This window comes from Chionomys nivalis, chromosome 1 (assembly GCF_950005125.1).
Source record: "Chionomys nivalis chromosome 1, mChiNiv1.1, whole genome shotgun sequence".
In the NCBI taxonomy this organism is placed as follows: Eukaryota; Metazoa; Chordata; class Mammalia; order Rodentia; family Cricetidae; genus Chionomys; species Chionomys nivalis.
Window position 1 is genome coordinate 2157997 of NC_080086.1, and position 24061 is coordinate 2182057.

At 42.6% G+C, this 24061-nt stretch overlaps 1 protein-coding gene across 2 annotated transcripts in view; it reads right to left on the reverse strand.

The window, feature by feature from the left end:
• Positions 1–4061: 4061 nt before the first annotated feature.
• Positions 4062–24061, reverse strand: part of Far2 (fatty acyl-CoA reductase 2) — a 117580-nt gene continuing 97580 nt past the window's right edge. For both annotated transcript variants that reach the window (XM_057793003.1, XM_057793007.1), the window contains exons 5-12: positions 19439–19616; positions 19105–19149; positions 18088–18206; positions 17371–17438; positions 10285–10456; positions 7186–7315; positions 6728–6855; positions 4062–5714 (exon numbers count right to left, since the gene is read on the reverse strand). In XM_057793003.1, the coding sequence (XP_057648986.1) occupies positions 5552–5714; positions 6728–6855; positions 7186–7315; positions 10285–10456; positions 17371–17438; positions 18088–18206; positions 19105–19149; positions 19439–19616 (1003 nt within the window). In that variant the 3' untranslated portion in view covers positions 4062–5551. The remainder of the gene's footprint in view (positions 5715–6727; positions 6856–7185; positions 7316–10284; positions 10457–17370; positions 17439–18087; positions 18207–19104; positions 19150–19438; positions 19617–24061) is intronic.

The following is a 24061-nucleotide window of genomic DNA, read 5'->3' on the forward strand; positions in this document are numbered from 1 at the left end:
CAGGGACTGGCCCTGTGTTACAGCCATATTAGTGCTAAGCCATATTGACAAGACCATGGTGTCCAGCACTGGGTTCTGATGAAGGTGTCTGCTTTCCTCCGAACTCCAGTTGGCGACTTTCCTGACTGTTAACGCCGGATTTTAGAAGATGAAGGTGAAGTTTCTTTCCCAAGGGCAGGTGTGTAAGTGCTATGATATGTAACAGGTGTCACTCACAGCTTGTACCTGGGACGCTGCGGGGAGAAAGGACAGCGTAAGACCATAAAAGTCACTAGTAATTTGTGAACTGTCGAGGGAGAAGTCCTGTATGCTTGTGGGCAGTGGGAGACAGGAGAGCCACACACAGGTGAGGCAGTGTCAGGTCTGAGCAGCACAAGCCCAGCTGTGAGCCTGGACCAGGGACAGTACTGCCCTCGGTCGGGGCTCTGGGAAGAACTAGAGGGAGCCCTGTCAGGTACTCTTAAGAACTGCCGAATTTGTGTGCCAGCCGATCTCCTCTCGTGGCTCTTAAGGGCAGAAGCATCAGTTCATCTCCAGAGACTAAATCTTTGAGAGAGAAGACTGGGTTTCCGGTTCCTGTCAGACATAGGACCACACTGACAAAAAACTGTGTTTTCAAGTGAATGTTTTTACATATTGAAAAAACAATCTATTGAAAGAGGGTAGGCAGTCAGATAGGAAGGAGATAGCAGCAAAACACTCAGCAGTAAAGTGTATGAAAAGTGGTATTATGTAGAAAATCAACATTTTTAATTAAAATGCACAGTATTAAGAGGTTAACTGACTGATAATGTAATAATGGTTTTCAATTTTTTAAAAATATCCAGGAAATTTCAAATAATGAATGAGTCTTCTCTGAGGTTTTTGTTTCTTTGTGAGTTTTTGGTTGGTCTTTGTTTTTCCCCTTAGATTTTATAGTTGGGCTAGAAACAGGACATCTCTCCAGAAGAATCGCTAGCGAGAACTGGAATGTCGGCACTTGAGACTGAACGCTACTTTTCCATGTCTACTGCTAGAAAATTCAGTCAGGCTTCAGAGAAGAAAATACTGATTTAGAATTGCTTTCAGTATTACAGTGTCTTTAGGAGATTTAAAATTATTTTTAATTTTTTCATGGTTTCTAAGTGCCACATTAAAATCTTATCTTATTGAGTTGTATCTTTTCCATTAAAGTTGACTCTAAGGGAATTTGTTTAAAGCAACATTTTCTTGGCATTGATTTCCATTTTAGAAATTAAGACGTTCATTTTCAAATAGTCAGGGCCATGTTTTTTGTCAGTAAAGAAATTAAAATTCTGACCATCTGTTTGGGTGATGAAGGCAACTGCGACCAGGATGTGTGGAGAGAGTTTTTGGCCTTACCAGATTTTCATTCCAGGTCAGAAATCCCTAACTGCCTGCCAATTACACAGCTTTTCCTGTGCTTGTGATCCCTAGAGCCAGGATACCCAAGTGTCTGTTCATTACAGTCTTCTGGATTTTATTAAGGTAGTCGTGTGTGTGTTCAATCCTAATATTTTAAGTCTGAGGCCTCCTTTACTTGAAATGTATTTTTTATACTATGTTTGTATTTGTATACTTTGACTGTAAAGACAGAAACTAACTAGGTAAATAAATTACTGTCAAGTGTTGAAATCCTTGACTACCTCCTGAGATAGCCCGGCTCAGTATTAGACCGGCAGATCCACTTGTTCTCCTACTCAGATGAGCACTGGACACAGAAAAGCTATTTCATTATAATCAGAATTTATCATCTGAAACAACTTAGTCTTAACTTGGAAATGCCTATAAGATGTAATATTTTGGTAGATGTGTTGTAATTCAGTTGCCAGGAAGTAAATTTACGTGTAACTCCTTTACTTCAAAATTCTCTTTACACTTGTACTCTAGATACATTTTTTGTGTGTGTGTGGTCTAAGAAATACTTGATCCAGATCTTGAGATCCTTAAAAATTCAGCATGCCATTTAATTTTGCAGCTTCTTGTTTAAGCTTCTCGGATCCTTTAAAACACTGCCAGGGTAATGATGGAGCCTGATGTGGCATGCATCTGCCACCCTGGTGTGGCTGGTGTGCACCTGCCACCCTGGTGTGGCTGGCGTGCACCTGCCACCCTGCTGTGGCTGGCATGCACCTGCCACCCTGCTGTGGCTGGCGTGCATCTGCCACCTTGGTGTGACTAGCATGTTCTTGTAATCCCAGCCACTGGGGGAGGCAGAGACAGGAACATCCCTGGGGCTTTCTGTCCAGCTAATCTTGCTGAATCAACAAACTCCAGGTTCAGTGAGATGCTGTGTGAAAAAAAATGGAAAATGACAGAGGAAGATGCCCAACATTGACTGCTGGCCGTCACACGTGGGTACACGTACATGTAGACAGCACACACATGAGCGTATGTGTACACAGCACTGTGGTTCGTATGACTGGGTCTGTAGGTAGTTGAGATTACCATCAGTAAAGCACCTGAATGTTTGGGGTCTCCTAATACTATTCTGAAGTCAGCTCTTATGAGCATAACTCAGGAAGCAGAGATCACTTTACTACAGGCTTGATGGAAAAGCTGTGGAAGTTGGTCACTTGGGTAACTGGGTCCTGCATATTTTCAGCAACTGCTGTGCCACTGAGAAGTCCCTGCCTCCATCTGCTTTTTATTAAAGTGATTTCTATCCTAGAGAGGATGCGTGTTATTCTACCGCGTCTCTGACCCTCGAGTACTTAGTATTTCAGATAAAATAGGAAGATGCTAAAAACAAACCCATGTCAGAAGACATGGTTCTGCTTAAACTTAATTCCAGGTAAGCACTGTTTGCCATAGAAGTGGCCACATTCTGTCATATAATATCTAAAACCCAGCTATTGCTAGGTTTGCTTTATTAACTTTTCAACCATACTTTTAAAGCTGATTGTAGGCAGTGACTTTTTTTTGTTTGTTTGTTTTTTAAACACTTCTCTGAACATAAAGGACCAACATTGCTTTTCAGTGTCCTAAGATAGCTAGGGCCTTAGTTCCAGGAAAGGTAGCCATGTGAGGCCTGTGAACTTTTCATAGTTAGTGATGATTTAGAAACTAGGTTGATCTGTGTTATAATCTAATGTGGTGGTTTCAGTAAGAATGTACCTTATAAACGCATATTTGAACGCTTAGTCCCCAGGGAGTGTGGCTTTGGAGGAGTGGTGTCAACAGGGCAGGTTTTGAGGTTTCCACTCTGCCTGCAGACCAGGGTATAGCCTTTAGGTGCTGTTCCTGCACCATGCTCCCTGTCATGATGATAATAGACTAAATCTCTGAAACCGTAAGTATAAAAGGAAGCATTAAATGTAGATGTAGAGTTGCCTTGGTCATGGTGTCTCTAGACCAATGGCTAAGACAAATGCTGTTTGGGAGTTCTCTGTTTGCCTCAGTGTTAGAAGTTATCAAATGAGTTAGACGTGGCACTAGGTGAGTACAGGAATATGAGAAAGTTTTCTGAAGTGTGTCAGCATTGGTTGCCTTAGTAGCTGTCTGATCACTGTCGTCAAGTACCATGTGGGTGCAGACTAGACCAAGACATCCTGTTGTATGTTCTCACTGGCCTATATTATTAATAGAATAAAATATAATGGTTCATGTTGGTATTTTTTTCATATGTATAGAAGACATTGTGGTTGTAATCAGCTCTCCCTTTTACCAGGACTTCTTTTCAAGCATATACCTTTATACCTTTAACTCTGCACCCAAGTAGATTTTCCCCCTATTGCTGTGCATATGTTGGGATTCATGTAATTGGTTGGTCCTGGGGTGGATTTCTCAATGGTGGCAGCTTTTCACATAGTAACTTAAACTTTTCCTGTTTAAGCATTGCAAGATAAATTTGTGCCATGTGTCAAGTGCCTCAGAACACTCATGCAAACACAGTCCCGTCGGTGTGGCGGGAACAGATGGTATCGGTGTGTAGCCTATGTTTACGTATCTCCTTTCTCCTGGAGAAGGGTTATGGGAGGAGGTGGTCAGCAGTTAACACCGAAGACAGTAATTCAGAATTTTATTTAATCAGAAGTTTAAACTAATATTCAATCCCTGGAGTTCTTGGAATGATGAAATTCAGTAGTGAATTTTTAGAACTGTTTTTTAAATCCAGTGCTATATTTATTGTATCCATACCTTGGGTCTTTCATGTAACTCAGAAGTATCTTGCAGCTTTCTCACACAGGACACCCACAGGTGCTTTGTTCTGACTTGCAGGAGCCATACCAGAAAGGGCTCTCCGAACATGTTCCTCAAGAAGCCAATGAAGCTCAGTACTGGGCACACTTGAGCCACCAGAATGCAAGCATCCACATATCAAATACGTGTGTGTAGTTTTCAGAAGCTTGTGTGACAGTTACTTTTTAGGTCCCAAATGCCTCATTTGGATACTTCATGTTTTTAGCATGCAGAGATCCTGCAGTCCTGCATGTCCAGATCTCAAATATGAGCACACCTGGGGTGACAACTTATGAATATGAGGATTTGTGAATGTATAGAGGTTTTTATTTGTATCTAAAATACTTAAGCAAAAACTTCACTTTATGTTTTTGAGCTCTGTACACCCCACAGTTAATGTGTGACTGGGATGACGGAGGTACATCGGCCTCAGGGGCTACAGGAACTTGCTCTTTCCAGCTCCGCACACAAAGACGAAAACTAGAACTTAAAATTTTATTTGAAATTTTGCTTTCCTTACTGGCAAAGGTCGGAGGGTTTCCATGGTTCTGATCTAGGAACGTCCCTCTCCCCACAGCCCTCCTGACTGATGCCTGAGTGAAGTACACTTAAATAGGGCTTTGGCAACATCAGTAAATGAGGAGGAGCGTGAGAGGGTTTCCAGGACAATGGTGATCAGAATGGCTTAGGCTAAGGGATGTCTGAATTATAAGAATCTATAAACTTTGAAGTACTTCAAATTCCTGATGCATGTACAGTTAAGTTCATATTTCGTGTGTGATTATCTATACCATTTGTTCCTCTTAGGGTTAAGATATTGACCCAGGTGAGAAACAGCAGACTCTGAGCCTGCTTTCTCCACCTCAACTCAACCGGGACTCTAGTGTTTAAGATAGCGGGCTACTTCTATGGCACTGTGAGGGTGTTGAGCTGCCTTCCTCCGCTCACCGTGTTTGGAAGCTTTTACTTTGGTGCTGAGCATGCTTCCCCGATTGGTACTGCCTCTCTCTAGGCTGCTTAGGTGTCTGCCATGTTTGTCCATAACTTCATAGTTGAAGTTACTTGTGTCAGGAAGGGAAAGCTAAGTATAGGGAAAGGGGTGATCGCATGCTCTGTGTGTGATGTGTAGAGTGGTGGCGTTAAGACATACTTTGGAAGTCAGGTTTTTGTACATGTATGCAGTTAGAGGTTGACTTTCGTTCGCACTGAACCAAATTAAAAAAAAAATACAGTGAAGAAGTAGGAAAGAAGATGGAACGGTAGGTTTGGCTGGAAGCTTGGGTGTGCTTCTTGTTACGTCCTAGTTTAAGACACAGTTTCCTGCCTGAGAGGTATCTGAGGTTCCAGATGATGGGCTGGTGCAATGTTCTTAGGCCTTGAGTGTGCTTGAGGCCCTAAAGTAGGAGATGAACTTATAACAGAAGCTCACAATGAAGAACCAGATGTTCCGAGCCATCTGAGACCTTGCGATGAGGAGGCGCCAGATGATCAGGAACAGGGCGGTGTTAAAGAGGTAGTAGGTGTTTCGGAGCCTGAGGAACAGAAACAAGCGCAGTTAAGACAATGCCTGCACCAGGCTGTGTTACCTGAAGTGCAAATGCGTTCCTAGAGCCCAGGGATGGCTTGGCGCCCCTTTGTGTGTAGTGCCTTTCATTTTCTATTGACTGATCATGTTTTTTTCTCATGTTTTGCTAGCTTGTTACACTTCCTCCTATTTCTCTGTTTAGAGCTCTTTTTACAAGCATGGTTCCTAGGTGAATGTAGTTTTTTTTTTTTTAATGGTTCCTAGGTGAATGTAGTATTTTCAAAATACACTCTGATCTTTCAATATCAAAAATCCTCTCTGGCTAGTAGAAATGGCTGAGTAAATGCATTTTTGGAGCAAGCCTGGAACTTGAGTTGGAACTTATGTAAGGGTCAAAGGGCAGAAGTTGACCACGCAGAGTTGTCCTCTGACCTCCACATGCACATCTACACACAATGTACAAACACAGCTTGTAAAAGCCCTTGAAATCTTGATTGGAGAGTACACAGTGAACTTTGCATCCTGCTTTTCAAGTGTCCTCCCTCTTGGCTGTCCGTCTACCACCTTGACTACAAACATTAGCTTTTGCAGGAATCATGACCCGTATCCTGTAACCTGTTTGTCTGGAATTTTGACTACAAGAAGTAGGAAGGGGTTGTAAGAATTGAAGAGTAGTTACATGGTTTTCAAGTTACGTAGTGTGATCTGCCATTTGGGTCTTCCTTAGGCCACATTGTGATAAGCACAAGAAGAAGCAGACTTGGGCTGAAGCCTGGCTCCAGTGTTTGTTTCCACGAACACCATTCTTTCTTAATACCTGCTTCAGGAGTGCAGTGAGATCTAAACTCAACGTTGTGTGCTATAGGATAGTATGGAATGCAGAGTTTCTAATGCTCAAGAAGTGTGAATCCAGCCTCACAGTAGGAACTACATCAGTGTGGAATGATTTAATTCACACGCACAATTCGGTGTAAAGTCAGTCAACAGTAACAACTCGCACATACCAAGGAAGGTCCCTACCTTTTTAGGTGTTGCTTTGCTTTGGGAATACCAGCCAGATCCTCTTTCAGTAGATACTTCTTAACCCCCAAAACGTAATTTTCAATGTATTCAAGCCAGTTCAGCTGGCGCACATCGAAGTTGAATACCTGTGTAGCAAAAGATATTTTGGGCTTTGCACTGCCAAGCAGTCACCTTGTCCGATGTGGGTACCCAGAGCTCATCAACATAGCTACTACACTCGCTGGCCAGTGAGCCTCCAGGACCTACCCGTCTCATCCGCCTCATCACTTCAGCAGCAGTGAAGGTCTAATCACAATCCACAAACTAGTTCTCGCTTCACTAAACTTGTGTCCTGTGAATGCTGACATTGTCTGGTTTCCTTAGGGAGAAAAATCATCTGCCTGTATACTCAGAACTTCCCCATCGACATTACTGGCCACATAATGGTGAGTTCCCAGAGTCAGAGCCACACTTACTCTCTGGTCTTCAGGACTCAGCTCTGACAGAAGCATTTCTGTGTTGTTTGTGCTCCATTCCCAACTGCGGTTGATGAAATACTCCAGCATGGAAGTGGTTTTCAGGAGTCGGTTCATGAGCTTCATCATCCTGAGGGAGAGACCAGATAGCTGGTGCGGTGCATCCTGCCCACTGCCTTCTCCTCCACAGGGAAGTTTGGCCCAGCACCATTAAGGGAGTGCAAGCCCTGGTGGGCTCGTGCCAGTAATACCAGCACTGGGGAGGCTGAGGCAGGAAGATGCATGAGATCAAGATCAGCCTGGGCTACTTACTGAGATCTAGTCCAGTAAAACAGTCTTAAAAAAAAAAAAAAAAACAAGACATGAAAGTGTATCCCTCTTTCCCCCAATTTCCCATAATTCTTCAGTTCCTGGGCCACACCCCTCCTCAGCTAGCTAACAACAATAACAATATTTTGTAAAGTACACTTCCTTCATGTGAGTGAGTACTAGCAATATATCTAACAAATTGCTCATTCTCTAAAAAATCTACTTAGGGTACTAAAAGGGTTTATAAACTTCTGTGCAAGTTTGGTGCTAGAGAATTGTCTGTATTCTGTCAATCATGTTTTAAATAAATGCTGATTCCAGGCAGGAACTATAGGCAGGGAAACCAGACAGGAAGTAGAGGTGATGTGATGAGAACAGGAGAATTCTGGGAAGGAGGAAGTGGATTCCTCCCAGTCCTGATCAGACCACCGAGGAAGCAGGATGTGACTTGCCAGCTGAAAAAGGTACCGAGCCATATGACAAAAATAAATCAGAATAATGGGTTAATATAAGCTACAAGATCTAATAAGTAGCCTGAGCTAATGGGCCAATCAGCTTTATAACCTATAGAGATCTCTGTGTGATTTTTCTTTGGGGCTTGCTGGCTGTAGGGTACCAAGTGGGATAGAAACCCAACCAAGCAGCCCCCCTTATTGTTACACAAGTTAGAATTATCATTTCTCCTCCCCGCTTTCCATCCTAATTCTGTTAAATAAAGGAAAGCGAATGAATCTAACAGTGTCTTATCAGATACTTTACAACCCCACACCCAAACACCCATCCCTTTCTCATTAGACATTTCAAAACTGAGCGAGTTATTTGCCTGAAAAGATTACTGTTTTGTTTTCATTTTGAGACAGATCTTTAGAAAGCTAATTTCTTTTTAATTATATGTTCTTAAATTTGTAAAACAAAATTGGGATCTCAGGTCTTAGCATATAAACTTTTGGCAGAGTGTTGACCATTAGCACTTGGAGAAACAAAAGCTAGTTCTAATTCATACTTAATGAAGACAGACTTAATGTTCGTAATCTACTCTATTAGGCACAGCCTTATAGGTAGCTCCTTGTCCGCATTTTTCATAATATGGTTCATAAGTTTAAGAGGGTAGGTATTCAACTCCCATGTAGTTCTGACCAACAGCAGAGAACCTCTGCTGTTGCAATCCCATTTCCCTGTGTCCATTTCTTGCAATGGACTTTTCTAGCTCCATGCTCAGAACATAAAACAGCTCTCCTCTAGAAACCACCTAGGACTGATGTAGTCAGAATTATTTGTATTACTTTACAGAAAGGTTATGTTCAAGGTCAAGTAGAAAATGCTCCAGGTAGGCCTCTGAGCTGAAAGTGGTTAAACTGAGCTTGGTACCAGAATATAGTTAATTCTCTTAAGACTTGTGATGCTCTAGGAATTTGGTCATATTCTTGGTTCAAGTTCCCACCAACTGTGAGACTCCTCACTGTTATCATGGGAAGTTTCTTTTTTAAAGAAGTAGATTTAAATGTTCAGAACAGTAGTTGTAGAACAACAACAACAACAAAAGAACATGTTACTCTTAGGTAGAAGCCTTTTTAGTACATAAAACACAATCACAAAACCTGTAAAGAAAACCTAGAACTTAGTCATGATAGCGATTCTTTCATTCTGTGGGCCTTCATATCAAATAGATAATGGTTACTACCTCCTTTTTGTAGAAGAGGAAGTTAGTGTTTAGAAGGAAAATAAATGTATGGCTCATGACTAAATTAGTGAAGCCAAGATTTAAATCCTGGCTCCAAACTTGACCATGTCAGATCCTATAGTGTCAGACTGGTTTTATAAAAAGCCATGGAGATTATTGTGAGGCTAGTGGGTAAAGGGACTTTCTGCCAAGCCTAACAATCTGGGTCAATCCCCAGAATGCACAGGGTAGAACCAACCTCCCTTTAATGTGCCCTCTGACCTCTGCTCCTGTGCAGTGGTAGTATACACACAATAAATAAGTGTATCACAAAACACTACCCATTGTCCAATCCAGTGCGGTTTAATTTCTCCCAAACAAAACGCATATTAACTTTTCTTGACTTGTGTTTTTCTCTTATTTACCAAACCTTGCTTTATCCAAGTGTTCCTAACCCTTCAACTTGACCTATTTTGATGGACTTAGAATATCTGCCTGTGTTTTCCTTCTAGTCTCTTCTGTACTGGGTAAAACTCACACAGATGTTTCCCACACAGTCACAATGCTTCCTTATGTGAGTGAGAAGCTAGGTGAGCACATAGCCTCTGTGTTGCAACTGTTTCTTGTGCTAGTCCAGAGAAGGAAAGCCCTCCCACCTCAGAAGGGGGCTGCTAAGGAACCAATCCTGTTCCTGTTCTGATTGTGATCCCAGGAATTTCCTCCTGTTGAATGTGTTATGGAGGTAGCCGGAGATACACTTTTGTCACTGCTGGGTGGTGACAGAACTGACTTAGCTTTGGCACCTCATCTCTGTTTTCTTATCTCTAGGTATCAGTAAACCTAGTTTGTAGTAGTGGCTGTACTGTCTTGCTGTTAATATGTAGGTTCTGCCTGCCCTTAGCTTCTCTTTCAATGGTGAAAGTGTTAGATTTGAGGCTTGAAGAAGAGGCCATCATAAGACCTTGTAGTAGATGGCTACACAGTAAGCATTCAGTGTGTAAAGCTGCTGTTATTAGCATGTGTGTGTGTCAGTCAGAAATTTGTCTCCTTCAATCCTTAGCTGTAGTGAGGATTAAAGATTTTAGATTCAATGCATTGACACTACTAAAGCTATTGTCCCAACTTCTCACCTGGGTTTCCTTCCAGTAAGCCTCAAATAGAAGTCATAGATGATGGCTGGGAATCGGTGACTGACAGTGTTCCAATAATAAGTGGTGAAGTTGTTGGTGGTGAAGTCAGCGTTTGGCCTTCTGAAAGCACTCTCAAACGGAATCTTTTCTATGGTCGCTAAGACCTGTAATCCTGGAGCAAAAAGAGGAGGTGATAAGTCTGAGACATATAAGGTAAGTCCATTATAAGTGCAAGCTGTCTGCAGCTCAGAATGACAGACAGTGTTTACTGTATAGCATCACCAGTCTGTTTCTAAGAACATGTAGATTTTTATGCCTGGCAAGTGAACATCTGCACAGAATGCACTAAGAATGTATCCTATTTTGGTGGGGTAGGAGGTTGAGACAGGGCCTCACTATTGTAGCTCTGGCTATCCTAAAACTTATTAGGTAGTCCAGGCCAGCCTTGAACTCACAGAAATCCACCTGTCTCTATCTCCCAAGTGTTGGGATTAAAGGTGTGCACCACTACACCTGGCCTTTTCTTTAAACATTTACTTTCAAATACTTGGAGAAGTTTCTTATTCAATATAAGGACAGGCTATTCAGAAGGATGTTCATTCTAGGTTCTCAAGTCTACTCTGAAAGGCCAGAAACAGAAGCTGGGAGGATCCCTTGCAGGTTAAATGTCCTTAACATGTTCTTAACAAAGGCTTGCATAAAAGTATAAACATGGATTTCTTTGTATGTATTGTTATTTTGTTTGTAATCTAACAAAAAAGGCTTGCCTGAAGCTCAGAGTGCAGACTAAACCACTAGTTAGCCATAGAGGCCAGGCAGTGGTGACACATACCTTTATAGCACTCAGGGGACAGGCAGACAGATCTCTCTAAATTCAAGGCCACCCTGGGCTACACAAGATCGATCCAGTCTAAAAGAGAATTAGAGCCAGGCAGTGGTGCTTACACCTTTAATCCCAGTACTTGGGAATCACATGCTTTTAATCCCAGCACTAGGGAGGTAGAGAGGAATATAAGGAGGGAAAAAGCAGGAGCTCAGATGCAGTCTGAGGAGTTGTAGAGACAGATGGAGTTTGAGCATGTAATCTGAGAATTCATAGAGACAGAGTTGCTCCTTTAGTCTGAGCATTAGTAGAGGTAAGAATTCTAGTGACTGACCTCTCTACTTCTCTGATCCTTCAGCTTTTACCCCTAATATCTGACTCCCAAGTTTTTATTATTAAGAACAATTAGATTTTGTGCTACATTTTTGTGGTTCACTTTAGATACCACAGCTTCTTTTGCTTTGATATTTTTGTTTTTCTATGTGTATATTTGGCTCAGTTTATTGCTAGTAGAATTTTTATAATTGCCTTTTCAGAATTTTTAGATTAGCTTAGTTTACATTTTTAATATATTCAATAGTTTTTTTATAGCATTCATTTAAATTCAATTTTGACCTAATTGGATCTTTTCAAAAATGCAGTTCATTATTCAATTGATGAAGTTATCAGTTATTGTGGTAATTTGATTATTGCCTCTTTGAAAATACATCATCAAGAAACAGACATGTAAAATATAGATATTCCTGGTTAGCTTTAACTCAGAGGCAATTAATTGAAAAGATTTTTGAGTTAGAGTGTCTTGTAGGCATGTCTCTAGGGGATTTTCTTGATTGTTAATTGATACAGGAGGCCCAGCCCACTGTGGGCAGCACCATCCCTAGTATGGTGGTTTGAGTAAGAATGGCCCCATAGGCTCATAGATTCTAATGCTCAGTCATTAGAGAGAGGTACTACTTGAGAAGGAATAGGAGTTGTGGCCTTATTGGAGTTGGTATAGCCTTGTTGGAGGAAGGGGTTGGGGGAGGAAGGGTGGTCTTCGAGGTGCCTCTCTCTCTTCTTGCTGTCTGCAGAGCTGGGTGTAAAACTCTCAGCTACTTCTCCTATTTGCATGATCCATGCTTCCCAGCATGATGATCATGGACTAAACCTCTGAAACTGTAAGCCAGTCCCAGTTAAATCTTTCTTTGATAAGAGTTGCTGTGGCCATGGTGCCTCTTAACAGCAATAGAACAGCAATAGAACACCTGGGCAGGTGGTTCTGAACTGTATAAGAAAGTTAAGTATAGTCTGTGTAGATGAGAAAGCACCCTTCTTCCATGGTTTCTGCTGTGCTTTCATTGACTGTGAGTCAGTTCCTTGGTCAGAAGTAATGCTCTGTAGAATAAATAGCAAGCAGGCCTGCATTCAATTTTCAGCTTGAGTTCCTGCTCTGCCTTCTCAATGATGGGCCATAATCTTGATTGTAAACAAAATAAACCCCTTCTCCCTCTAAGTTGATTTTGGTCAGTGTGTTTTATCAAGGTAATACAAATGAAACCACAGCATGGAACTTAAGAGACAACTACACTTGAAAGAGCCAAACACAGGAGATTCTGACATTAGCGCCGACCTTCTCATCTATGCGTCTGCATGTTTGCTCCATATTTTCATTTGTATGTAATCAACACTCACATTGAACAGCTCTAAAATTGGCCTCTTGATATTCCCATGGCTAACTGTCCTTTCCTGACACGTTTCATAACACTTTCTATCTCTAAATGATAGTTGTCTTTTTCAGTAAGCCAGCCAGAACCTTTGGGATTATCTTGATCCTCCCCTTTTTTCAACAACTCTCCTAACAGTGCAAATGAGAATATTGGCCTTCCCCTTGAAAAGAATCCAGCATCACCATTTGCTGTGTTGCGATGGTTAGGAGCTGCCCCTGTTCTTGGAATATTGGGGTAGTGTCACCACAGACTCTACTAAAGCTCTTGTCCCCCAGCAGTCTGCTCTCCATACAGCAGCTAGGATGAATCTTTGAAAATGTTACTCGGAATTTACCTTTTTATAGAATCCTCTGATGGACCCTCTTACTTGGAGAGAAGATAATCAGTTGTTAAGACCTTGTAACATCTGTATCTTCTTACATAGAAAGAAAATGCTCACCATGAAGAGGGCCTTGCAGGATCTGCCTTCATCCTTACTCCTATGCCCATCATTCTTGGTATATTTACTAGCCTTTTCCCTTTGGTTGTTTCCACTCTAGACAAAGTGGCTCTCCTGTCTTTGAATATGAATAAAGAGCTTTTGTACTGTTCCTTCAGCCTTCAAGACATCACTTCCCTCAGGTCTCTGCTGAGATGTCTGTCACCTTACCAGAGCTATTTCCTTGGCTTTCACACAGGAAAGCATCCTTTTACCCCACTTTATGTTTCTTCAAGCACTTAGCCATATCTGATGTATAACTGTGCTTTTGTGCCTACTTAGCTCTTGAGACGCGGCTGCCCAGGAGTTGGTGCTCAGTCAGTACTTTTGGAATGAGTGAATGAGTATTTCAGCACTGCACAATAACTTTATATTTCCTAAGTCTATCTTGACTCCTAAGTTTTTTCACAGTGACTTCATGTCACCAAACAATTTTTAGAGCATTTCAGATTTTCATGCTAAGAGGCATGTGATAGTTGAGCTGGGTATAATAAGATCAATTTACTAGTCATTTTCATGTTTTCACAGTAACCATTAGAAAATGTATTCTTTATAAAGATTCCATTAATTATTAACAAAATGTATACATTTCCTAGATCCTGTGTATAAATCTGATAATGCCTAAGAACTATATGGAAATAAATTTTTCTTGAAGGGCATTAACAGAGGTAACTAAATAGGGAGATGTTGCATGTTCACCCACTCAACTGCCAATTATTCTGCATTGCCACTTGAAACTACAAATGTTCAACCTATGGTGACATCGCTAATGGGTCCAGCTAGAAGTATTTAGATCACTTCTAATAGCCCTGTCATGAAGCATTTAATAAATGAGTTTCAAACTGAACAAATTTGAATTACTAGGGAGTGAAATGGCAAATCCTAATTTGTTGTATTGGGCTTCTTGTCTAGAGGCTTGGCGCTGGATGAAGGCCATGACAAGCTAAGCTTATCTGCTGTGGTGTGAGGGGCTGAGAAGAATTTCTGTCAAGCATTTATCACTCCTGGAAAGGCATTCCTCAAGTTACAGCCTATCGTACAACAAACCACAGGGTGTTGGCTGTTCCGCAGCTCTGTTCCCCAGATGGCACCACTGAAGCGTGTAGAGAGAATCACTAACACGGGAGGGAAGGTGTGTCCCTGGGAACTCATACCACATGGGTTAGCTGAACTGCCTTCTGAACTTTCTGGCATCGTTAGGTATTTAAATTTGTTCCCATGGATCCTGGGCATTGAATAGATCTAGTCCTTTATGTTTAGACAGTATGTGTTGGTTTGAATAAGAATGGCTCATATATTTGAATGCTTAGTCACCAGGTAGGTAGTGGTACTATTTGAAAGGATTAGGAGGTGTGAAATAACTGGAGTAGGTGTGGCCTTCTTGCAGTAACTGTGTCACTGAGGGGGGTAGGCGTTGAAGTTTCAGAAGCCCATGGCAGGCCCAGGCTCGCTCTCTCCCTGCTTCTCTCCTCCCTCTCTCTGCCTGGGGGTTAGGATGTAGCTCTCTGCTACTTCCCTAGCACCATGCCTGGCACCGTGCTCGATAATGGACGAAGCCTCTGAAACTGTAAGCGAGCCCCCAATTAAATGCTTTAAAAAAAAAAAAGAAAGAAGAAAAAAGAAGTGTCATGACAAAAAAGCAGTGAGTAGGACAGAAGTTGGTACCCAGGTCTAGGTTTTTGCTGTGACAGGGCTGACCATGCTGTTTGTTGGGGAATATGGAAGTCTTTTGCACTTTGGACTAGAAAAGTGATTGGACACTTTAAATGTGGCTCTATGGGTCGTCATAGTAGAGGCATGGAAGACAGTGCTGAGGGTGATTTGAACTGTTTGGGCTCAGCTCGAGAAGTTTCAGAGGGGAAGAAGTTAGTAAATAGCCTAGAGGCTATTCTAGTGACATTTTGGTAAAGAATGTGGTTGCTTTCTTCTCTTGTCCTAAAACATTTGCTAGAAGCTAAATTGAAGAGTTTTGGATTAGTGGCATTGGCAGAGGCAATTTCAAGACAGCCCAGATATCGACTGTGTCCCATGGCTACTAGTGGTCTCTCTCGTGCAGATCTACAATGAAAAGGAGCCAGTGGGGCAAAGAGAAATATAAAATGTACAGTTGGAAGAGAAAAGGATCACCAAGAAATGCAATGGAGCTAAGTCCAGTGCTCAAGGAGAGGAAAGACTCAAGCAAAACCTAATATTAAAGGGAGTAAAGGGAGTAGTGACCTCAGCGCAAGACTCCATCCAGCTAAACTTCCAACTTGTGAAAAGGAATTAAAAGCTTAAGCAAACATTGAAGGAAACCATGGAAAACAGAAGGCTGATGGAAAAGAAATTGAATGGGGCCCTTGTCCCAGTCTCAACAAGTAGCAGAAGTCAGCTTCAGCCACATGGTTCTGGCTTTAGAGTCAAGAATATAAAAAAGAGGTCATGGAATCTGTCAGTATCTAAGGAAAGCCATCAGGCCAAGACTGTGGTAGGGGTGTCCCTGCATAGAGGCCTGGAGAGGCCACTGTGTGAAGCTGTGAAGGTGAAGCCTGGATTGTGTTGGAGACTCCAAGATACTGGAGATGCCTGAGTCATGGGAACCTACCAAAGAGAGCTGTATACTGAGTGTGGAACCAGCCCAAGGAAGAGAAGTGTATCATAGTCAACACAGCTGAAAGGAGCTGGAGATCTGAAGAGCACTTTTGACATCAGAGATGGGGTTTTGGTCTGGCTTTGGTTAGTATTTTCTTACTATGCTCCCTTTTCTCCCCTCTGGGATGGTAATGTATATACTATGTCATTGTATATTGAAAATATGTAATCTGCTTTTTTCATTTTGATTTTATAAGGGTGATAGTTAAAGAGACTGTCATGAGTCCCAGAACAGACTTTGAACTTTGGACTTTTAAACGACGTTGAGACTGAAAGACTATGAGGACTTTTGAAATTAAACTAAATGTGTTTTTGCATTATGATATGACTAGAAGCTTATGGAGACCTGGGAGTGGAATGTGGTGGTTTGGATAAGAATGGCCCCATAGGCGTAAATATTTGAATATGTAGGTAATTGTGTGTATATATGTGTGTCTGTGTGTAGGTAATTGTGTGTATATATGTGTGTCTGTGTGTAGGTAATTGTGTGTATATATGTGTGTCTGTGTGTAGGTAATTGTGTGTATATATGTGTGTCTGTGTAGGTAATTATGTGCCATCAGATCCTCTGGAGCTGGAGTTAGAGGTAGTTGTGAGTCAACCGATGTGGGTACTGGCAACCAAACTGGCTTTTCTGCAAGCGTAGTACCTGCTCTTACCTGTGGGCCATCTCTCCTGCCCTGAGATTACAATATCTCATTTGCTTATACTAATATCAATTTATATGGGTGGGATCTTAGATATCTTCTGTTACTGATGTCAAAGCAGATTTCTTACTATTTTGAAATCAATTCTGATTTAGATATGTGATCTAAATAATTGGGTTTATGATGAAAAGAACTTGATCACAGAGAATTCAACTTTGCAAGCACAAATAACACAGTGTGTGTGCTCTAAGTGGGAATCAGAATAGTACAACAGCTAGAGAGTCAAAAATCTCAGACTTGAGCAAGGAAACAAACTCCTGAGTCAACAAAGGCATGCACATCTAGGCAGATCCCTAGATGGACGAGATCTGTCACCAACAAAACACTTTTAGCATCACAGGTACTGCACAGCTGGGGCAGGGCAGGGGCTGGCAGCTGTGCAGATGGACGAACAACACACTGCTCCATTACAGGTGGGCTGTGAGGTGACCTTTCTGAAACAGTCACCGTGAGCGAGGTGTGTGTATGGGGGAGTGCAGATCACCGTCAGCATTGTTCATCTTTGCAAACTTTGCTTGGTTTCGTTGTTGATTCTAAAGTCTCCTCTAAGACTGTTCCGTGTAATCACGCATACGTTCCCATGGTCCACTTTTATCTCTGTATGTTCTAGCTGACTGTAACGCGTTTACAGTCTATAGATCTCTCTCTGTGCCTGGTTTTGTCGTGTTATGACTTCCTCCCGCACCGTGTTTTCCCTGGCCAACACAGGTAGGTGTTCGCTTATATATGAAAGGCACTCACCCATTTCATACCAGTTACAGGGATTGAGATTCCCAGATGTGGAATGGTAGATTAATGTTGATTTAGGTCTGGAAGATAAGAGGAAAGTAAAACAAATACAATCACACTGGTAACTGATGAGAAATAAAGGAAAGTTAACACCGAGGTAGGCATCACAGTCCCTGTTGGTCCTGCGATCCACATAGACTCTCAGACTCTGTTCTTGCTTTGGGTTGATACAAAAAACGAAAAAAGAAAGAGAAAGTACACACATCAATATGTCAAATAGGTGTGACCTGTGGAACACGCATGCGTGCCTGAGTTCACATGAGAAAAGTTCATTCCTGTCTTTTACTCGCAGAGCCACGATCACACCGTCTCCCTAGCTGTTACTTCATGTCAGCAAATTTCCTCTTATCTCTTGGCATTTACCAGCAAATAAACAGCAGTGCAACAAAAAATAGAAACCGTGCTGCCATTTACTTTAAGGTACTGAATAGAAAGAAAAGCTTTTTGGTTATTCAAAAATTCCATGGTAAGTGGTTTAATAGCAAATTATTTTATGACCCGCCAAGTGTTAATCAGTATTCATACACTTTATCCTATATAGGAAAGTCTATTGGGAATTCTGAGATACTGGAGCAAGCCTATCCTACCACTCTGGAGGCCTGCAGACTGAAGGTGTGACTGCCATTGCTTTTCCCATCCCCTCTCAGAAGCTTATGTAAGCATGCTTACCTGTGAACTGCAGTATACCATCCCACCGCTATGGTGAGATTGACCACTGTGTCCACTGGAATCAGGTCTGCCACTGCCATGGGAGTAGCTTTTATGGACCGAAGAAATCCTTTCCCCGTCTGCTCAGGAGAGATAGAGCGTAGGTTATAAACCAGGTGTGAAGTCACAGTCGGGACTAGCCGCTTTGTGTGGGAGTTGGACACTAGGCCCCTTCTTTTGTTGTAGGGATCCATAGGTGTGCACGCACGTGTGTGCTTGTGTGTGTGTGTGTGTGTGTGTGTGTGTGTGTGTATGCGTGCATGCATGCTTGCATGTGTCTAAACTACATCTTTGTCTCCAAAAAATATAACGAGTGGGTGGAATTTGAGTCATTGTGCTATTGTACTCTGTAATAAAACTGATTCTAGCCCACGTTCAAATGATTTTTACTCCCATCTAAACTGTCTTGAGGAAAGGAACAAAAGCATTCAGGGAACAGAAGAGGGTGGAAAGGCAGAATTAAGACAACACATGCACACCAGCTTGTGCGTTTTAATGTCAAGCATCCCATAATCTTTGGCATAAGGTTTTTTTTTTTTTTTTTTTTTTTTTTTTTTTTGCCTTGAAGTTCTGATCCATCTGGCTCTCTGAGGTCTGGAATTACAGGTGTGAGCTGCCCCACACACTCAGTGCTAGGAGTGATTCTCAGGGTTTTAAGTGTGCTAGACCAAGCACCCTACCTACTGAGCCACAGAAGGCTAATATTTTTTCTTTATACATGATTGACTGTATTAGTTCAAGCCATTAATAAGGCAATGAAAAGAAAATACCTTCACATTGTGGGAACCCAAGGGAAATTTTCAGCATGCAGACATTTCCCAAGTAAAACTCTGGAATAGCAACTGATCGCGTCAGTTGCCTCTGTCCTGAAGGTCAGAGCTCTAGATAAGCTACTTCTTTATCACCACACAAGGTGGACACCAAGGTCTCCGTTACACTATCCATTTCAAGGGGTTATTTTCTCATCTTTGTACATACCGCAATAATGAGTCCACTGGGTCCGTTTAAATTATCAACCCAACCCTGGAAAGAAAGATCTCAGTTGGTTACACATTTCAGAAAACTGTTACCCTTGGACAGCCCAGCCTGTGTGTGGCAGGGTGAATGGGTGCGCGCATGTGTGTCCGTGTGCACACCCACACATCCATTTATAATACTAACCGACAGGTCATAAAGAATGCAGGAGAAGAGAAGGAAAAGGAAGAGTGGGAGAGGGAATGAAGGGATAAGTAAGAGGAGGAGGAAGAGCAGAGCAATCAGAAAGACGTGGTTTCTAAGGCACCCGACTGAAGCTAAGAAGAAGTGTGTTCACCGGGAAAGGCTCCTGCCAGGTTGCTCCCACTATGGACGGCCTGACAATAGCCACATTCAGGTTTCCACTCTCTTGCTGTATCACCATCTCTCCCAAGGCTTTGGTGTAGGTGTACGTATTGGGCCGGTCCCCGATCAGCTTGGGAGTGATCTCGTCAATGATAGAGTCATCTAGCCATCTAAAAGCAGAGGGAAAAAAATTCTAGCAACATCCACAGCACAAGAGAGCAATAAGAAACACAGCCAGTCAAACTAAACTTCCACCTTCTGACTTGAATCTTGGAGACCATCACCTCAGGGTCGCAAGGACAAGTATATATGTTCAAATCGTTCCTTCTCCTTGTATCTTAGTTAAAGTACAAATCATTCCTTCTCCTTATATCTTAGTTAAAGTATGCTCCTCTCCCCCTATTTTCACAGATACGCAATTCACTGCTTCACAGGCCGCTCCCATCTAATTGGCTCCTACAGTCTCACTAGTGTGTCCACTAAACACGCGTGTGAGTGCCTACCCATGTCCCACAACAAGCCAGGACTGTCCTCCCCAGCTCACGGGGTCCTCCTCCCCTGAAGTCTTGTACCAGTCTTAAACCTGCAGTTCTAAGTTTTTACAATTCCACTGTCTCCATAAAGCCGTTACATTTGGCAGATGTAATTCTCACATACTCTGAGGATTTGTTTAGAATATACGCTAATGACTTTGTGACTGCTGAGGGTTTTGCAGTGACTCTGGCGTGGAAGAGTCCAGAGTTCTGAGGAAGCACCAATCGCACAGCTACTGGGTAGCTCCACTTGGAGGTGACAGGCGTCACCAGAGCATCCGCCTAACTGAAAACAGTCTAGAAAAGTTGTAATAATTCCATGTTTACTGACACTTCCCTAAGAGTAGCATTATCGTCACTTAAACATCCAGTGCTTCTCTTAGGTAGCAGAGTTATTTTATACATTATGGATGTAATTTAAATTGCTTTTAAAATATTTATAAATATTTTTCTTGCATGTGTAATGGGGGGAGTGTGCCTTTGCCATTCATCTCCTCCATCACGCGCATCCTGGGGACTGAACTCAAGTCAGCAGACCAGGTGGGGGTGCTTTTATCCACTTAGTCATCTTGCCAGTCCTGTCTGTGCAGTTCTTCACCAACACGTTTAGTGTGTGTGTTCTTATCTTATAGGAGGACGCCTAACTGTACAATTCTGACTGTAGAAAGCATTAGCAATTACCCTTCCACATTTAGGACAAATGGTTAAACACTGTGTCTGATAATAATATGTATTCAGTCAGGACTGCATTTTAATCCATCTCATTGACAGCAGGGTAGAATACAAAGGCTGGCTATAATGGTCCCATTTTCCTTCCTTTTCTTCTGTTAGTACTGAATATAACCTGGACACCCAAATGCCACTGGGTTGCATGTGGAAAAGTAGAGAAATCCCCAGAATTGAAACAGCTCCAAGCACACAGAGAAATAGAGGGCATTAAATTACATGACGGCAGATGTCCCCGTGTGTGAAGTCCTTGTCATGCAAGTGTTGGGCAGTAGAGTTTAGATCCCAAGAACCCACATAAGACAATGTAGTGGCCTCTCTGTAATAGCAGCACTGGGGAGGCAGAGACAGGCTCCTGGGAACAAGGTGTCCTGCTAATTCTACTAATTCTATCAGCAAGCTCCAAGACAGCCAAGAGACTTCACCTTGCTGTATACTCTGGAAGTTACTGAGAAAGGTAGATATTTAGCATCAACTTTGGGCATCCTTAGGCACCCATATGTGTGTATATGCATCTCTGTGCTCACATATGCGAACATGCATACATGCACATCGTACACACATACACATGTCAAAAAGAATTAAGTGACCACACGGGGATTGGAAGAGTGATAGATAAGGCAGGACCCACCCCCTTGATTCCACTTGTTATCCAAAGGGAACTGGTTTGAATATGACCTATGCTTATCCTCATGTGTACTTTAAACTATCTCGATTACCTATAACACAGAGCATAATGTGAACACAGTATGCGTGTTTGTTGTACCGTGTGTGGAGTAACGACCAAAAGCCCGCAGCAGCTGAGTGCAAGCACAGATATTCAGATTAGCAGGGGGTTGGTTGAGAAGTCACAGATGCGGAGGGTAGCTGCACGGGTCTCACTTCATCTCATTTGTAGGCAGGTCGTGAATTGACCAACCCAAGATCACTTTCCTAGGCCAATACAAATTACAGAAACCAAGTCTAGTTTCCGCAAGGCTGCAAGGAAAAACAATTTCAGGGGAACCTAGAAACCACAATTTAGGGAAACACCGGAACTTAGAACCCACAGGGAGTCGATGCCACACCACAAGGAATGGCTGCTCACTACAAAGGGTTATAGCTGAGGGCTCTACAAAGTGTCTTAGAGAATATTGGCTCCGTAGATTCCTAGGGATGTGCGTGGGAAAGCTTATTGCATGTGCCCCACACCTCAGTTTCTTCTGTGGACCCATGTACTCCGCCTTGCTCCCTCCCTTTTTCCCCAGGAAAGATGGCTGGTTATATTTGTTCTAATTCTTGGGTTGTGAGGACAAGCATGGCTATATGTACCTATAAATGGATCAATGCAACAGAACTCTCTCTTCTTCCCCACCCCACCCCTCTACCCGCTTTCATTCCCAGTGCTAGGGAGTAAACCCAGGGCTTTGCACACACTCCACTCCCAGGCCAGTGGTGGCATTCTGTTTTAATAAAGTTGATTTTAAAGTAACTTTTCTTCTTCTGCCCCTCTGACCATTTTTTTTTTTTTTTTTTTTTTTTGGTTTTTCAAGACAGGGTTTCTCTGTGGCTTTGGAGCCTGTCCTGGAACTAGCTCTGTAGACCAGGCTGGCCTCGAACTCACAGAGATCCGCCTGCCTCTGCCTCCTGAGTGCTGGGATTAAAGGCGTGCGCCACCACTGCCCGGCTCCCTCTGACCATTTTCTGTCCCGTCTAGTCCCTTCCTGGATTCAGAGGGGAGGGCAGTGTGACAAAGACCCATCTTCTGCTGCCTGGGGCCCTCTCCAGTGCCCAGTTACCGCTTTCTGTTCTTCTCTTTCCCATCAGTTCTTCAAAACTGTAACTCAGCATGTTATAAAAGACACTGCCTGAATCAACATGCGTTTCTGAAATCAATTAGATGTTCTGCAGTATATTCAAGGACATGTGTTGAACCTACACGTCCCCAGTTCCCAAATTTGACTTCACTTTCTTTCCACGAGTCTTCAACTTTAAAATTCTACTTAAGTTGCTCTAAAAGAAGCCTAAAGTCATTGGAGACCTTAGCAGTAGGTATATGTCGGATGCAGTTATACACAGGACAGGCTCATCTAACTTACTATCCTTTTTTAAAAAAATATTATGGTATTAATAGCTTCTTGTTTATATGGTAGTTGAGTGAGATGAGGAGTATGTATCCCCCACCCCCAGTTTATCTTCTGAAAGATGGAGCTACAGGTATTTCAGGGAAAGCGTTCTGGGAGAGAATGGTAGAAACTTTACAGTGACTTTTTCTCCTCTCCTCACTCAGGCTGTGTTTGTTGCAGTCACCGTGCCTATGTGTTTGACATGTATCTGATGCTCTCTGAACAGTGGTCCAGAGAGCAGGGATTCCATTTCATTATTCACGTTTCTCATCACCCTTTTGTCCCGGAAATCCTGCTTCCTTATTTGCCACCATGTCCTTAGGAGGAGTCAGTTTCTACACCCTGTAAGGTTTAGGGAAGTGGGGACGGATAGAGATACAAGAGAACAGGTGGACTCAGAGGGAAATGGGGTTGTGAAGATATCGGCCCCATTGCTGGAGTGCAGAAGGCAGTCCCCTCAGTTTGGGGGCATTTGTTTCACAGTGAATCTAAGCATTCCAGGGAGGAAGGAATTTCCTCCTCGTCCCCAATGTTTGTAAGTTATGGACTTCTAAGATATACCCGCCAGAGCTCCGGACATACTGATACAAGACAGCAAACTGACCCCTTCTCTGGGAGGGAAGCTCTTCCTTTTTAACCTTGGAGTATTTTGTGTCTGCATCTGTGAAGAGTTTGGAAGGAGGAGGTGGCACAAGGAGCCCTTCAGTGTGGTGAGCTGAACACTATTTCCCCTGTCTCTGGTGAACTCTCAGAGGTTTCCAAGTGCGTAGTCCCCTCTCAGATATCAGAAGGGAGGACAGTGGATGAGACCTTGGGAATTCAGTTCTGGTTCTTGAATCAAGCAGGTGGGCTCTCTTCTTGGGAACCACAGTTAGGGAGGAGGTACCTCTGTGAGAGGGAAGCTTGGTGACAAACTTTAATTCCATATTCAACATGCTTTTGGGCTTTCTATAGATGTATCTGAATTGACTTGGGGATCAAACCACATGTGTCTTTTCTGCAACTCTCCAGAGGAACCATTAACTTGAAATGCTGTTTGCTTGTGCCAATTCCTCTAAATGACCTGTATGCAAAGACAGCTTGTTTGTTTCTCTGGCTCTCAGACCCAAATCACACAGACACTATACTAATTACAACACTTTTTGGCCTGTTAGCTCTGGCTTGTTAACTAACTCTTACATCTTAAATTAACCCATTTCTATCTGTGTAACGGCAGTAGGCTGTGACTTACTGGCAAGTGTCCAGCATCTG